General features: G+C 45.4%; 2 protein-coding genes across 3 annotated transcripts in view; one reads left to right on the forward strand and one right to left on the reverse strand.

Moving 5' to 3' along the window:
• The window catches only part of mst1 (macrophage stimulating 1), an 83,069-nt gene extending 67,693 nt beyond the window's left edge, over nt 1-15,376 (forward strand). Inside the window, exons 12-18 of one of the 2 annotated variants that reach the window (XM_078209336.1) lie at nt 555-590; nt 5,265-5,379; nt 7,776-7,853; nt 9,920-10,066; nt 12,567-12,673; nt 13,238-13,377; nt 14,497-15,376. In XM_078209336.1, the coding sequence (XP_078065462.1) occupies nt 555-590; nt 5,265-5,379; nt 7,776-7,853; nt 9,920-10,066; nt 12,567-12,673; nt 13,238-13,377; nt 14,497-14,655 (782 nt within the window). In that variant the 3' untranslated portion in view covers nt 14,656-15,376. The remainder of the gene's footprint in view (nt 1-554; nt 591-5,264; nt 5,380-7,775; nt 7,854-9,919; nt 10,067-12,566; nt 12,674-13,237; nt 13,378-14,496) is intronic. The other variant, XM_078209337.1, reaches the window with a different exon arrangement.
• The window catches only part of abhd14b (abhydrolase domain containing 14B), a 598,368-nt gene that overhangs the window by 125,201 nt on the left and 455,916 nt on the right, over nt 1-17,251 (reverse strand). The gene's annotated exons all lie outside the window — the stretch shown is intronic.

The raw sequence follows: 17,251 nt of genomic DNA on the forward strand, positions 1-17,251 counted from the left end.
GCACAGAGTGTCCCAAAGCACAGGCGCAGAGAGAATGCCCATATTACAGGCACAGCGAGAGTGCTCCACATTACAGGTGCAGAGATAGTGGGTGGGATTTTCCCATCCCGCTCACCACAGGAATCGTAGCAGGCGGGACATAGACCATGCAAAGGTCTGTTGATCCCAGGCGCAGAGAGAATGTCCCACAGTCCCGGCACTGAAAGTGTGTCCCACAGTACCGGCACAGAGCAGGTGTCCCACAGTACAGGCGCAGAGAGAGTGTCCCACAGTACAGGTGCAGAGAGAGTGTCCCACAGTACAGGTGCAGAGAGAGTGTCCCACAGTACAGGTGCAGTGAGAGTGTCCCACAGTACAGGTGCAGTGAGAGTGTCCCACAGTACAGGTGCAGTGAGAGTGTCCCACAGTACAGGTGCAGTGAGAGTGTCCCACAGTACAGGTGCAGAGAGTGTGTCCCACAGTACAGGTGCAGAGAGAGTTCCCCTCACAAAATTGACTGCTGATTTCCAGTTGTACACCTTTAATTATGCAATGATCATCTGTTTCAATTACAGAAGGATATGCCAAACCAACAAACAAGGAAGATCCAGGTACTTGAGGATAAGTAGCTGAGCATGCAATGAGAAGCTGGTCTCCATGGTTACGTTGGCTAGTTTTGATCTCCCAGCAATCCTCCATCTGGTCAAATTTAATGAGATTTCTTTAAATGAATGGGGAGATTGGAAAAGCTGGGATTGTTCTATTTAAAGCAGATAGGTTTACAGGGAGATTTAATTGAGGAATTCAAAATTCTATTGGTGTTTTGACAGAGGGGGAACCTCTCTCTGCTGTCAGGAAGCTCGGTAACCAGATTACACTTCCTCCTGATTGAAGGTGTTAGTTGGGGAAGATTTTAACAATCTTTGCCTTTTCATGGAGCATGTGGAACATTCCTCATTCCAGTGCTAGCCAGGCCCTGCACACCCCCACCTTCTTTTTCAAGCGCATTGATGACTATATCATTGCCACCGCCTGCTTTCACTTTGAATTGGAAAAAATCATCAACTTTGCTTCAAATTTCCATCCCTCCCTCACCTTCACATGGTCCGTCTATCATACAAACATACAAATTAGGAGCAGGAATAGGCCACTCAGCCCCTCAAGTCTGCTCTGCCATTCAGTATCATGGTTGATCTGATTGTAACCTTAACTCCACATTCCCACCTACCCCCAATAGCCTTTCACCCCCTTGCTTATCAGGAATCTGTCTGGCTGTGCCTTAAAAATATTCAAAGACTCTGCTTCCATTGCCTTTTGAGGAAGGGAGTTCCAAAGACTTAAGACCCTCTTGAGAGAAAAGATTCTCCTTATCTGTCTCAAATGGGCCTCCCCTTATTTTTAAACAGTGAGCCCAAGTTTTAGATTCCCCCACAAGACATCCTCTCCACATCCACCCTGTCAATACACCATAGGATGTTTCAATCAACTCGCTTCTTACTCTTTTAAACTCCAGTGGATACAAATCTAGTCTGTCCAACTTTTCCTCATAAGACAACCTGTCCATTCCCGGTATTAGTCTGATAAACCTTCTCTGAACCATTTCTAATGTATTTACATATTTCCTTAAATAGAGTGATCAATACTGTACACAGTACTCCAGATGTGCTCTGTACAACTGATAAAGCATAACCTCCATACTTTTGTATTCAATTCCCCTCACAATAAACAATAACATTCTATTAGCTTTCCTAATTACTTGCTGTACATGTATATTAACCTTTTGTGATTTAAGCACAAGGACAGCCAAATCCCTTTGACTCTCAAAGTTCTGCAATCTCTCACCATTTAGATAACATGCTTTTTAAAGATTTTTCCTCCCAAAATTGACAATTTCACAGTTTCCCACATTGTGCTGCATTTGCCAGATCTTTGCCTACTCACCTAACCTATCTATGTCCCCTTGTAGCCTTCTTATATCCTCTTCATACTTATTTTCCTATCTATCTTTGTGTCATCAGCAAATTTAGTAAAAATAACTTCATCCCCTCATCCAAGTCACATAAGTAAATTGTAAAGTGTTGAGGTCCCAGCACTGATCCCTATGGCACACCACTTGTCACATCCTGACAACTAGAAAAAGACCCATTTATACCTACTCTCTGTTTCCTGCTAACTAGCCAATCTTCTATCCATGTCAATATGTTACCCTCTGCACCATGAGTTATATTTTCCACAATAATCTTTGATGTGGTACTTTATGAAATGCGTTCTGGAAATCTAATTACAGTACATCCATCAGTTCCCCTTTATTCACAGCATGTGTGACTCCTTCAAAGAACTCCAACAAATTGGTTAAACATGATTTCCCTTTTGCAAATCCATTTGACTCTGCCTGACTAACGTATCCAAGCTATATAACATCTTAATAGTTTCTAACATTTTCCCTGTGAGAGAAGTTAAGCTAACTGGCCTCTAGTTTTCTGATTTCTATCCCCCTTCCTTTTGAATTGTCGCTATTTTCCAAGCTAATAGAATCTCCCTCAATTTAGAGAATTTTGGAATATTAAAATCAACGTATCAACTATCTCACCAGCCACTACTCTTAAGACCCTAGGATGAAGTCCATTAGGATCTGGGGATTTCTCAGCCCACAGATCCAACATTTTGCTCAGTACCGCTTCCCTGGTGACTGAAATTTTGCTGAGATCCTCCCTCCCTCGCCCACACTACCTTTGCCCATCTGATTTTTCCAGTCTACATTTAGATTAAAATCCCCCATGATTATCACTTGATCTTTCCGACATGCTCCAATTAGCTCTTCTTTTGTCTTACTGTGTAGTTACAATTAGGGGGCATGTACACCAATCCCACAAGTGACTTCTTGCCTTTGTCATTTATCATGTCAACTCAAATCACTTCTAATCCTGGGTTCCTGAACTTCGGTCACCCCTTCCTAATGCGCCAATACCATGATTAATTAGCAGAGCCATGCCTCCACCTTTTCCTCATTTCCTGTCCTTCCTAAATGTTAGACACCCTTCAATATTCAGGTAATAATCTGGGCGGAATTTAATGAGATTTTTTTCTAAGTGTCGGGCGGGCATGAAAGTGGGAGAGTTCCAGACCCGTTTTTTGGGCGAGTTTTAAGGCCCAATCTTACGCACTCTGCAAAATTTTGGTCTAGTCTGTTTTAGGCCAGGGAGGCTGTGGCGGGATTTAACTCACCAGACAGCCTGTAGAGGGAGGTATTGCGCATGTACAGGCCTCTGATGTTACACATACGTGTGAACAGTAGCAGGGGTCTGACAGACAAAGACAGAGCTGTCAGGCCCCTGCTACTGCAGGCAGCCTCAAGTAGCTCCCCCACCCCCAGCAATAGTGGTGGCCTGCGGCCCGAGATGCAGCCCCACGACTCCCCATGGCCCCCCTCCCCTCCCGCCGCCCAGACCAATCGTGGACCACCCCGCTGCCCAGACCGATCACAGACCCCCTCCCTCCCCCACCAGTTGCGGACTCCCCTCCCTCCCCCACTGATCGCGGACCCCCTCCCTCCCCCACCGATCGCATGCAGAGAGGCAGCGGGCCCTGCTCCCCCACAGGCCCCAACCCCATTGGCCCTGTTCCCTGGCACTGCCTCCTTGGTCCCACCCACCCATAGGCCCCACCCCCAATTGGCCCCACCCCTGGCGCTGCCCAGTGGGCATTGCATAGGTGTCAGACTGGCATTGCCAAGGTGCCAGTCTGGCACTGCCCAAGGGGCACCCCTGCCTAGCCCTCGGCCACCCCGGGGGGGGCTCAATGGTCTCCGGTTCCACCGGTGAGGCCAACACGACTGTTCCCTATTCATGGGGAACAGGTAAATTCCTCACTGGCAAGAACCTCTCCCAGCAAGGCCATAAAGGCAAGCGAGCGCTGGGCTCGCTAAACACATTAAAATGCACATTTCAATAAATTTAAATAAATTAACCAACCTCTCACCCATTTCCGGCGAGAGGCTGACCGCACCAGAAATTCAGCTGCCATAAAATCCTTCTGGTCACGAAAACCGACACCATTCGCGCTAGCTGCTTTATGTCCGATTTTACAGCATTTTCTGCTGTAAAACTGGCGTAAAGCGGCGGGAAAATCCCACCCTCTTTGTCATCCTGCAGCCATGTCTCTGTAATGCTCATCAGGTCATAGTTATTTATTTATATTTATGCTATCCATTCATCTGTTTTGATTTCCAATGTTACATGTATTTAGATACAGTCTTTAATTTTGTTATTTTATATGTGTAATGTCTGGCCTTGTCTTTTTGTAGTCTCTGTCTCTTCCTGTCACGATCATTTCCCATATTGGTACCTTGGTCTCTTGCCTTGTCTCTACTCTTTGATTTACCACATCTTCCCAAATTTGATCTTTTGCCCCACTATTTTGTTCAAAACTCTACTTCCCTCGTTATGTGGTTCATTGGACCACCAGCCGCAGCATGGTTCAGATGTAGATCATTCAGTGGTATAGCCTCCACGTTCCCCAGTACTGGTGCCAGTGCCCCACAAACTGGGACCCATTTCCCCCACATTTGGTCTTTGATCCACGTATTCATTTCCCTAATCTTATTTGTCCTATGCCAATTTGCACGTGGCTCAGGTAATAATCCAGAGATTCTTAATTAGGTGCTTAGCTCCACACACTGACTATGCAGAACCTTCTTCCTCATTTTGTCTATGTTGTTGGTACCTACATAGACCACGACAACAGGATCCTCCTCCTCCCACTGCAATTTCCTCTGCAGCCCTGAGCAAATGTCCCAGACCCTTGCACCAGGCAGATAACAGGGTGTCTGGATTCTTGTTCTGTGTTACAGAGAACAATGTCAACCTCCCTTACTATTCCATCTCCTACTACCACTATATTCCTTTTAGCTCTCCCTACTTGAATGGCAGCGCACCCCCACACCACGATGACTGTACCTTTAATATCAGAGTGTAGTCCTGCACCACAATGACTGTACTTTAGTATCAGAATGTAGTTCTACACCACAGTTACTATACCTTTATTATCAGTCTTGCACTACATTGACTGTACCTTTAATATCAGGATACAGTCCTGCACCACAATGATTGTACCTTTAATATCAGTATTTTTCCTCTATGGAGAATATGGGGTGAACTTCCTTGGGCTTCTAATTATTTTTGGTGTTTTCACGGTTTGTGTGTCAGTGGGTGCATCCCCTGGGTAAGTTCACTCCTTGGGCCATGTCTGCACCATGTGGTTAATGCTGGTTTTTGCTCCCTTTTCAGAGTCAGTCGAATTTGACTCCTGTGGTAGGCGGGAAGACCGACCTATGATTAGTAAGAGTCGGATGATAGGAGGTCGACCTGGTAACTCCCCCTGGACCGTGAGCCTTCGCAACAGGTAAAGTGACCAGAGTCAGGCCGGAGGGTCAGATTTCAGGGCTATAGAGTGCAGCCTCAACATGCTCCGTCACACGATGACACCACTCTGCATGAATTGAAAAGGGGTTGGATTCTCTAACTCCAGGCAGATGATCAATTTTAAAAGCAGTTCACCATCTCACCAATGTTTGACTCAGATGGGCTAGTGTTAGAATGAGCTCCTAAGTGTTCTGGTCTATCCTCCACAATCAGGGCTCACAAAACCTCAATGGAATCTGAAGATAAGGACAGGCCAAATCAATGATTTAATGCAGGAATTAAAGGTCAATCTCTCTAATACAAACAAGCTGGGAGAAAAATTTAAGGCAGAGGTGGACAAATTTTAAATTAGTAAGGGTTTGAAGGGCTATGGTGAATGGGCAGGAACGTGGAGTTGAGGCTGAGATGAGATCAGCCATGATCGTATTAAATGGCAGAGCAGGCTCGAGGGCTGAATTGCCTACTCCTGCTCCTAGCGCTTACAACACTTATGAAAATCATTGTGACATTAAAACTAGTGTCTTTTTTTTGAATACTTTAATTTTGTATTGAAGATGAGGAGAGAGGGCTTAATTTCATCAGCTATGCTTTCATTTTCCACATTTCCCTTGTCTTTACAGTGTCCATCTCCAACATTTCCCCTCTCTTTCTCAACTTTTCTCTCTCCATTTCTGGGATATGTTGATCGATATCTACGATAAATCCAGTGACTTCCACAGCTACCTTGACAAAACCTCCTCACTTCCCGATTCCCATAAGGTCTATATTCCATTCTCCCAGTTGCTCCATCTCCACTGCACCTGTTCCAAAGATGCAAGATTCCATATCAGCACTTTCCTTATTTCTCAGCTGAGGATTTCCCCAGGTTTCCTACCGTCAGACAGGGCCCTCGACTGTTTCTGTTCCAGTTTCCATGTTACTGCTCTCACCTCTTCCTCTTGCTCCCAGAATGATAGGGTTTCCTTGTCCTCACCTTCAACCCCAGCTTGTAATGATGCATTATCCTCTTTCCTTTCCACCACTTCCCACGTGGTGCCACTGCCAAACATATCCTCCCCTCCCTTTTCAGCATTCCCAAGAGACCATTCCCTCCAAGACACTCTGATCCATTCCTCAGACATCCCAAAACGCCTTCACCTTCTCATGCTACCCTGCCATGCAAGTTTAGGAGATGCAACACCTGCCAATTTATGTCCTCCCTTCTCGCCCTGCGAGACTCCAGATACTTCAGATGATTCACTTCTGCTTCTTTCAATTTAGTATCTTGTATTTCCTGCTGCTGATGCAGTCTCCTGAACACCTGAGAAACCAAACGTAAATTGGGTGACCCTTTTACAGAACACCGTTGTTTAATTTGCAAGTGTGATTCTGAGTTTCCAGATCATTGCCTGTCTCACACCAACGCTGACACCTCTGTCCTTGGCCTGCTGCAATGTTTCAATGAAGCTCACGGACCAGCTCCTCATTTTTCCAGGAGATTTTTACAGGCATTGAGTTCAACAGTTTTACATTATAACCCCTAACCCCATTTTATTGTTCCTTTTTTGTTTGGGGGGGGGGGGGCGGGTGGGGGGTGCTTTTTACATTTTCTTCAGGTGAACCCATCTGGTTCACTAATGTCCTTTGGGGAAGGAAATCTGCCATCCTCACTTGGTCTGGCCTACATGTGACTCCAGACTCACAGCAATGTGGTTGACTCTTAACTGCCCTCTGAAATGGCCTAGCAAGCCACTCAGTTCATGGGCAATTAGGGATGGGCAACAAATGCTGCTCTTGTCAGTGATGCCCACAGCACACGAAAGAACAAAGAAAAGAACCCATCTCTTTTTGCCTTGTACCATCATCTATTTTATCATTTAATCTCTCCTGCCGTCCACCCTATCACAGACCTGTGCTTTTGCTCTGCCCCACCTTTCCCTGCCTCTCCATTTGCATTAAACCTGTTTATCGTTCATACATTCCCCTTCAGATGAAAGCTGACAGCTCTGAAGTGTTATCTCTGTTTCTCTCTCCTCAAACACTGCCAGACCTGTTGAGTATTTCCAGCATTTTCTGTTTTGCCTTTAGATTTCCAAGCTTCTGCAGCATTTTACTTTTGGGAGAACTGACTGTCAAGAATCACCCAATCAAGTATCAAAGAGGGGCAGTTCACTTTCCGATTGGTGGAGGAAGGCGGGGACTCTGTGAGGGTGGTTGTGTTGAGCAGCCAATGGCGGGTGTGTGGGGGTGGGGGTCCTGTCATAAAACACCCAGGAATCTGTCCAAACAGAGCTGTCAATGTTTGGGGATTCATGTGGAAAATTTCTTTCCAGTGCTCTCTCACCAATTCTGTTGATTTCTTTCAACATGTTTAAATTTATTTTATTTTCTTTTCAGGGAAGGGAAACATTTTTGTGGCGGGTCCCTTGTGAGCAGGAATTGGATCATCAGCACAAAGCAGTGCTTTGCCTCCTGGTAATGGTCTGACCGTTTCTGGCATTGACTCCTCGCTGTGCAGGAGTATATTCTCAGATTGCACTGTGGTCTTTGGTGTAGGGTGGGAAATAGGGAACACGCTGTAAAGCTCACTTCGTAAATGCCCCATGCGGTGTGGTACAGAGTAGAAGATTGATGGATACTGGTGTGGAAGACCCCTGGCTAGATCTCAGGCTGATCCCTCCTCTCGGCCGGAGTTAGGGATATTTCAGATGGTCAAAGTACCAATGTTGCAGGAGATAGGAAAAATTGAGAAAGAAATATTGCTTTGTGGTTCAGCCATCCCAACCAGACATAGATCAGAAACTCAGCCCCTTTCCTGTCAGATATAAAATCCAGTGGGAGGACTCTCACTGTGCCATGATACCCTCCAATGGGAGGGCTGCCCTTCATGCCTGCACCAGCCATCAAGCACCTACTTATTTGAATCCCATTTTCCAGCTCTTGGTCCATAGCTGTGTATGCTGTGGAGTTTGGTGTAGAGAGTCCCTCAATATTCTTCTCCAATTCCACCTCTCCTTCACTATACCCCACAGGGTAGAGATTCCCTGGTAAATGGTGAGTTAAACGCTGGGACCCGGGCTCCTGACCCAACCAGGAATCCTGCCATTTCTCATAGGTTTCCACTGTCCTGCTTGGGGAGGCCAGTGAGACTCCTGAAGAATTATGGTCCCTGAATAAAAATAATATTTGTAAAGGAAGAGAAACGTCAGGGAGAATATCGGCCTATTTGCTGCCTTCAGAAGTTAATTTCTGTTTCTGCCATAGAATAATAGAATACCACAGCACTGAAGAAGGCCTTTGGCACATCCTGTTGTACTTGCTCTTTGAAAGAGTTATTCAATTATTCCCATTCCACTGCTTTCTCCCTCCAACTAAACAATATTATCCCTTTCAACTGAATCCTGGAATTGGGGAATGGTTGTTGCATGGGAGGCCATTCAGCCCATGTGTCTGTGTTGGCCCTCTGCAAGAACAATTCAGCTCATCAAAGTCCCCTGCTTCTTCCCTCCCATTTTTCCTCTTCCAGTACTAATATCTACTTGTCTTTTGGAAGTTCCTTGAATCTGCTTCCACTTCCCTTTCATGCTGATTCCTAATCATAACAACCCACTGTTTAAAAAAAGCTTATTTCCCCCTGGATTCTTATGCCAATTATCTCAAATTTATGTCCTCTGATTACCGACCCTCCCATCAGTAGAACAAGTTTTGACTTCACTCTTGAGTTTGTTATAACTTTACTCAACACCTTAAATGGGAGGTGATAACTATTGCTTTTGCATATTCTTCTTCACAATGCCTGATTTCACTTCATGATTTACAGGACCAGGGTTGGGTTTTTGAATCCAGTGCAGGTTAATGAGTGAAAATCTCCACTCTCTAATCAGCTCCTGAATGAAATGACTTTGAGGGAATTGAGGCCCACTTTCTGGCTTGGAGCAGAATGAATGATTGTCCCACTTGGATGGACTTTGTGCTGCAGAGAGTGCTGCAAAGGTCATAGTGATGTGGGAAAGAGACACACCATTGGGTCAGGTCTGAGCATCTGATGGGACATTGGGCAGGATTTTCCAGCCCTTCGCTCCCACGCAGCGTGTTTTGTGGCTGTGGAAATGGCCTGCTATTGGCTGGAGGACCAGATCCTCCAGTCCCGTCGCTATCGGCGGGGATTCCCATTGTTCGCACCCTCTGAGAAAGTGATGATGCTGGTTGGTGCTACGTCAAAGCTCTGAAAGCTTAACCATGTACCATTTCCCTCACAAAGCTGAACACACTGAGCTCAAACATCTGCAGGGTGTCTGCTCTCTGAATTCTCCAGGAGTGTGAATCATTTCTCTGCTTCTGGCCAACAGGACTGAGTGAGTTAATAAGGACACAATTGTGTCCAAGAGGATAGAACTGCGTTATAGAAACAATTTCAGATTAGAGGGGACGAAGGAGAATATTCCCCTCTGATGAACCTATATTGGACAACCCCTTGATAACACGCCCTTGTATCAATCATAAAATGTGAAAATATCGCAATTTGTTCTTTTGTCTTTTAGTTATTCTGAGTTCCGGGGCTACGAAGCCTGGATGGGAACTGTGTTGAAAAATCCCCTGCCACATGATCCAGATAAGCAAGCAATCCCTATCCGAAAGGCAGTGTGTGGACCAAAGAATTCCAACCTCATCATGTTGGAGTTAGAGAGGTACCTACGCTGAGAAGATAGCAGTTCTCATTGGCAGTTCTCTACCTGTCTTTTGGAGTTTAGATTTTTTAATTTAACTTAGTTATCCCAGGGATGGGTATTGCTGGCAAGGCTGACTGACATTTATTGCCTGTCCCGAGAATGTGGTGGTGAGCCGCCGCCATCATAAATCGCCACAGGACATCTGGTGAAGTTGTAGTTACTTCTGACTGTGCTGTTTGTCAGGTGAGAGGTGAGCAGAAATGTGACACTGAAATCACATGTAGGCCTTAGAAACACAGGTTTTCTTCCCTAAAGGACATTATTAAACCAACTGTATTTTAACAACAATCTGACTGTTTCACGGTCGCTTGTCTGATTCCAATTCCAATTCTCTTCCCGCACCTTGTGGTGCACTAAGGCAGACTTTCGTCTGTTTCCATAGCTAGTAATTCCTAGAATAGGTTGCTAGTCTATCGCCAGGAGTTTGTCCGATTATCTGGGATCAGTGAGAGAAAGGTCATATGACTTGAGAGCATGGGGAAGAGAGGATTCTGGAGCGTTGCAAAGACAATCTGTGTGTTTGTGAGTACTAACATGGTGGTGGGGTTCTGGGGATGGGAGTCCTGAGGTCAAGGAGGGACCACAGTGTTAGCAGGATCCAAACTGGTTGGTGAAGTTGAAACCAAGACACAGGATTTTCCTTACAGAAAGTGTTTACTGACTTGTTCAGTTTCACAGTTCTCTTCCCACTCAACCCAGTGTCCCAGCCATCCCCTATTTATATGTGCTGAAGGACAATTAATACTCAACTGTTTCTCCTAACATTAACAATGTGATTGACATTAACAAACCGTAGCAATGTAATTGAAAGGAGTGAGAAATTATAAGTGGGGAGGGGGGCAGATGGAAAGTAGAGTTGAGACACAACAAAATCAGCCATGATCTTAATGAATGGTGCAGCAGGCTTGAAGTGCTAAATAGCCTATTCCAGTTCCAAAGTCCTATGTTCCTATGACATAACATTAACAAACCGTAGCAATGTAATTGACAAGACAATAACACAGGGAAGAAGGGTGACACTGTACTAGTCGGTGATGGGTAGGGTCTGGCAAGACTGAGGTGGGGGATGGACTATATAAGACTGGGCTAAACAATTTCAGGCACCATTGGTATTATCGGGTAACTCCTCTCACTTATCAGGTCAGTCCCACCTGTCCTTTCTCCAACTTTAATCAATCAGGCCCCCCTTCTCCTCACCAATGAGGAACCATCCCCTCCCATCACTCATCAAGCAATGCCCCACCAAACATTGTCAGACAAACCCCACATCACTCATCAGGCTGTTCCCCCCACGCCACCCTCACAGGTTCCTGCCCGTTAACTGCTTCATCAAAGCTGTCGGTGCCATTTTTCCGGCAGTTCTGGGTACTCCTACATCGTTCCACATTGCCAGTTCGATGCTGCCTTTTAAACATTCATACCTCGGGAGTGTGTTGTCAAATTGTACTCACTCCATAAAAATTTCTATCAACAAATGCTCAGAAGATCATCACTTACGCAATTTTAATTTTTTAGGATAAAGATGCTTAAGCCTTGGAGACACTTTTCTGTCTTTCTCTGAGAAATTATTATTTTAAATAATTTAGCTTAGAGCCAAAATAAAGAATTCTGGGATTGATATGACATGTATTCAAACACAAGGAACCCAATAACTCAAATAGTCAGGCTTGGTTTAGATCTACTGGAGAAAACTGAAATCCTTCTCAAAATTTCCAGGAGTAAATCACTCCACTATCTATGTTGAGGATGTCCCAGAGAGAGCAGCATACCTCAGTGTCAGACGGTAGCCAGAATTATTAGTACGAGGGACAGAGTGTAGCAGGGTTGGGTGATACTGGGAGAGAATTGATGGGACTTTGTACCAGAAGTGGCAGGTATAGTTTCTAGGGGTGTTCAAGTCCTGGAGCACTGGTGAGGGAGTCTGGTTGTTTCAAAGGGAGCCTGTCTCTGGGGGCACAGCTGACCAACACATTGAAAGCACTAAGAGAGGATTGAAGTATTGCAAAGTGAAGATGTGGTATCTGGAAGCACAATGAAGTAGATTTCAGAATCTGGAGGCCAGAAATGGACTTGCATTAATATATGGACTTTCGCAATCTCAGGGTTCTTTATATAATTTTACAACCAATGAAGTATTTTTTGAAATGTAGTCGCTGTTATAATGTAGAAAAGTCAGCAGTCAATTTACACAGAGTAAGTTTCCCCCAAACAGCAATGTCATAATGACCAGATAATTTGTGTCAGTGTTTTGGTTGAGGCTAAATATTGGCCATGAAAGTGGGGAAAACTCTCCTTCTCTGCCTTGAATAGTCCCATTCAATATTTTACGTTCAACTGAGGGGGGAGACATCCCATCTGAAAGATGTTAACTCCGCTTCCTCAGTACTGCAGTATCACCCAGTCAACACTAGATGCCGTGCACTGATCTCGGATTCTCTTAATATTTCCATCCATACAGGCCTGCCACATTGAATGCTCGGGTTGCTTTGATCTGTCTACCCCCTCAGAGATACATCGTTCCTGAAGGCACCAACTGTGAGATAGCAGGTTGGGGAGAGACACAAGGTAAGGACAGCTTCTAGCACTCTGGTAAGAGTTCAAATTGCTCTGGTGTTGGTTGCATCTCACACGGACCTATCTTAGGGTCTGAACCAATTCAAACCAGCAATGCCGGGGAATGGAAAAGAGTTACCCTGCTCCTATCTGGTTTGGGAGCGTGAGTTCCATTGCTGGTAATTGGTGCCCACAGACTGAAATTCTACCCAATCATTTAATTCTTCAGTCTACAAGGAGCAGATTGTAAGTTAGATTGATTACAAATGGCACAATGCTGCATCCTCAACACCTAGGCAATGTTCTCTCGGGGCACCAAGCATGCTAGATATATACGATTAGACGGTATTTCCAATGTGTGGATCTGTAGTATTGGGAGGTGAGAAGGTGAATACTGGTGTGTAATTATGAGGTGAGGCTTTGTATTATATATGGGAAAGTGTGATGATCCAGATTCTGTAACAGAGCCTTGCTGAATGTTCCCATTGGCTTATCTTCTCAGAACCTGTTGGACCAAGTCACTGTGCTAGCTCTTTTTTCATATCCTCGCCCTCACTTTTTCCTCTGCATGTATAGGTACAGGCGATGAAACTGTTTTGAACATCCTGGCAATGCCAGTGATGAGTAACAAGAAGTGCAATCGGTATTACAGAGGCCGTCTGGCAGAGACTGAGATCTGTGCGAGCACTCTGGTGAGGGGAGCCGGAGCATGTGAGGTAAGAAACAAGGACAGGACCAAATTGCAGTGATCAGTAACATCAGATGAAGGGGGATTCTAGCCAGCGCACTGGCAAGAACTCAAGTCAACAACACCCAGAGTCCTGGTATCAGTATTTGAGTTTGGTCATTTTTCCAGGTTGCACTCTGTTCCCCATCTAATCCACATTAGATTTTACACATGGCCTCCAAATAGTTTAAAAGACAGTCCATGGGGAGCTTTGTTCTGTGTTTAACTTTCACTGAACACGGAGTTCTTGGTGTCAGTGTCACTGAACGGACAATGTGTGATGCTCAGTCAGGATGGTATCTGTTCCACATGGTAAGTAGCCTTGAAACCTTTATTAACAAAAGGTGACATCCAACGATCACGTGACTATGACAAGCCACAGTGCACAAAGACATTTTTCCAAACATCCTCTTTTCGTAGAACAAAAAGCACACACTATCATTTGCAGTTGTAAGTCATCCACATACATGGTTTATCAACAGAAGCATCACCAAAAACATTTTGTTCCTTCTCGTCTGTCCCAGTTTTCTCTGTGTGGGATGTTATAAATCACGAGCAGCTCTTTAGCTCGCCTATAGCTGGATGTTGATTACATTACGCTGGCTGATCTGCTCCTTAATTGTTCACATTTGGTCAGAAGCCTTCTCCAAAATATATCTCTACTGCCACCAGAGCCAGTAAGAGGCAACGACCTACAGAATGGGTGGAGACACGCTAACTGTGTGGAGAGTGAGGAACAGGCCTACATAGTGGGTGGAGACATGGTAACCGTGTGGAGAGTGAGGAACAAGTTTACAGAGTGGGTGGAGACATGGTAACCGTGTGGAGAGTGAGGAACAAGTTTACAGAATGGGTGGAGACACGCTAACTGTGTGGAGAGTGAGGAACAAGTTTACAGAATGGGTGGAGACACGCTAACTGAATGCGAGACACATGATTTTAATTAAATCAGGGTTTTGATTCAAGAAAGATCCTCTCCAGGTGTGGATTGAGATGAGAGATTCATGTTTTGGAAACCTTTCCTGTAACTGGGTGGGGTTCTGGGTGCAGAAGCTGTGACTACACTTGTGTTCCAATGAAACCTAAAGCAGAGTCTTGTGCCTTTCAGCGCGATTATGGCGGTCCCCTCGCTTGCTTTACCCACGAGTGCTGGGTGCTGGAGGGAGTCATCATTCCTGGTCGTGGATGTGGTCGACCAAATCACCCTGGGATCTTTGTCCGAACTGCAATGTATGTGGACTGGATAAAAAAAGTCATGGCCCTCTAGGCACTGGGATGAGAGCCAAGGCTCTCCGGGGAGATGTGGAATTCAGCACCTACAATGATATGAATATGTTGTTCCCATGACCCAATCCTCTTCTCGATGAAACCTTACTCTCCCATGGCTGTCAGAATAATCAGCTTTAAACAATTTACAGTGTCGAGCTGAAAAGCAGTTTAATGTTCAAACCTTGTTATGCACGACAGGCTTTAACATTCGATTGAGTGTATTTATTCATTTATCTTTGTGAAGATTTGCTAATCAATGGTACAATTATCTTTGGGAGACTTTTGGGAGGTAGTAATGAATCAATAAAGTTATGTATGTGATGCCATTTGATTAAGTTGTGTTTTGTCAATCAGCTCTGTTTTGTGCATTAGTTTGGAGATTTTAAATAGCTGATATCTTGGATGTCTCTTTTGACAGTTTATTGAGCTGTGCTACCTCGAATAGATACTTCTGCATTATTTGAAATTGCTGACATATGTCCTTTATAGTTTAACTTGTATCTCTCTTCATTTATATCCACATAGTCAATGCATTGTAATAATAAATGTCATATCCCTGGGAGTGTTGAATTTTTTATCATGTTGCATTTTAAGTAGCGTTTTAGAGCATCTGTGAAACTTCGTCCTAAATCTCGTTATCAAATCTGTCACAAGTGACATCATGCAATGCCAAAATGATTTAAATTAAAGTTTCATTTGTGTAAAAATGATAATTAAACATTTATGTCCAAAATAAATATTGAACAATATGCCATTTTTCGGTAATGTAATTGTTTTATTGTTTGATGGGATGTGGGCATCACAGGTAAGATTAGTTTTAGCCTAATTATCCTTGAACTGAGTAACTTACTGAGCTACTTCAGAGGGCAGTTTAAGAGTCAGCCGCATTGCTGTAGATCTGGAGTCACACATAGGCCAGGCCAAGTAAGGATGGCAGATTTCCTTCCAAAAGAACATTGGTTAACCAGAGGGTTTTTTGTAACTATTGATAATAGTTTCATAACCACCATTACTAAGATTAGGGATGCGGTTTTCTCGGTCCACTGTGCTACTTGAGCAGCGCAGTGGGCCAGGAAATACCAGCGGGAGGGCTATAGCAGGAATTGCGACCGGCATCCACTAGACTTTTAATTCCATATTTTTATTGAATTCAAATTTCACCATCTGCCATGGTGGGATTTGAGCCTGGGTCCCCAGAACATTACCCTGGGTCTCTGGTTTACTAGTCCAGCGACAATACCACTACACCACCACCCTGTTGTAAGCCAGGTAAGCTTGGCTCATCACTTCAGTCACAGAACTCAATTTTGCAAGGTGGATCTTGAACTAAACCTGGTCCCTCTTTCTTTCTTTGCCGTATGTAGTTCCTGCAGCTTTGTAGGTGATTGACTGTTGAGTGCTCATTATCTGGTGAGTCCTCAGTTGGAAAGGACTGATTTCTGAGAACTTTGGACATTTTTTGGTATCCCTCGCATGTGGAGTGTTGATACTGGCATGCCATTGTCTGTGGACTTCTATATTTTCAGTGGTTGGATCTTCACTCTGCTATCGACAAGTGTGTGATTGGTTTTGCCATACGGCGTGAAGAATGCCGGACAAATTGCATCCGGTGACCATCAGATCAAGTTGCTGCCCATGGCCAGATCTCAGACACATTGTGCTGCGCTTGCACTGGAGGAAGATGTTGATAATACTGCATCTGCACTGGAGGAAGATGTTAGTAGCACAAATACCATGTTGTACACTAAGTTCTAGTAACCATTGTGCAATTTTATTCAGCATGCCATCGCCAGGAAGACCAAGGCATGCTTGCCTTCAAGCTCTGACTTAATTCTTAATTCTTGTGTTAAAGCCCCCTGAGAGAATTAACGGGGGCGATTCTCCATTGCGACTCATGGGTCGGGTCAGGAGATGCACATGCCGGCCATTTTGCAGAATTCATGCATTCGTTCCTGATGCATGTGTGTCTCCCAGAGCCGGAGAACAGCTGCAGTCAGGACTGCACTGGAAACTGGCGGGAAGAGAGACATGTGATTTGAATCTTTTAAAAATAATTTTAAATGTCATTATCGGGCCCAGCATGGAACTTGCCAGGTCCGATAGCATCTCCCACCCAGCCAGGAGTATTTCACTCCGGCGGGGTTTAGAGTAGCTCCCCACGTTCGTAGAACTAGCAAGAGACCCCGCCGGAGTGAAGGGGGACAATCGGGGCCCACAGGGTATCGGATGGCGGGGGAGTGGTGCCCCCTGGGCACTCTGGCAGTGCCAACCTGTACCTCTGGCACTGCCCAAGAGGCAAAGTGCCTATGTCCAGGGGCACCTTGGCACTGGCCATTGGGCATCAGGCTGTGCCAAGGGGGCAGGGCCTACAGTGGCCGGGCTCAGGGGACGATCGGTGGGGGTGGGGGGTCCCGCTGCCACTCTGCATGGGGATCGGTTTGGGCTGGAGGGAGGTCAGCGATTGGGGCGGCCTGGGGGGGGAGGCTGCCTCCCGTCGGGCGGGGGTCTGCCCCCAGGAGGGGGGTCAGTGGGGGAGGGGAGTCTGCCGGGGTGAGGGGGGGTGGGGGGATCGCCATTGCTGGATGCGAGGGGCT

The sequence above is a fragment of the Mustelus asterias genome, chromosome 3 (genome assembly GCF_964213995.1).
Source record: "Mustelus asterias chromosome 3, sMusAst1.hap1.1, whole genome shotgun sequence".
In the NCBI taxonomy this organism is placed as follows: Eukaryota; Metazoa; Chordata; class Chondrichthyes; order Carcharhiniformes; family Triakidae; genus Mustelus; species Mustelus asterias.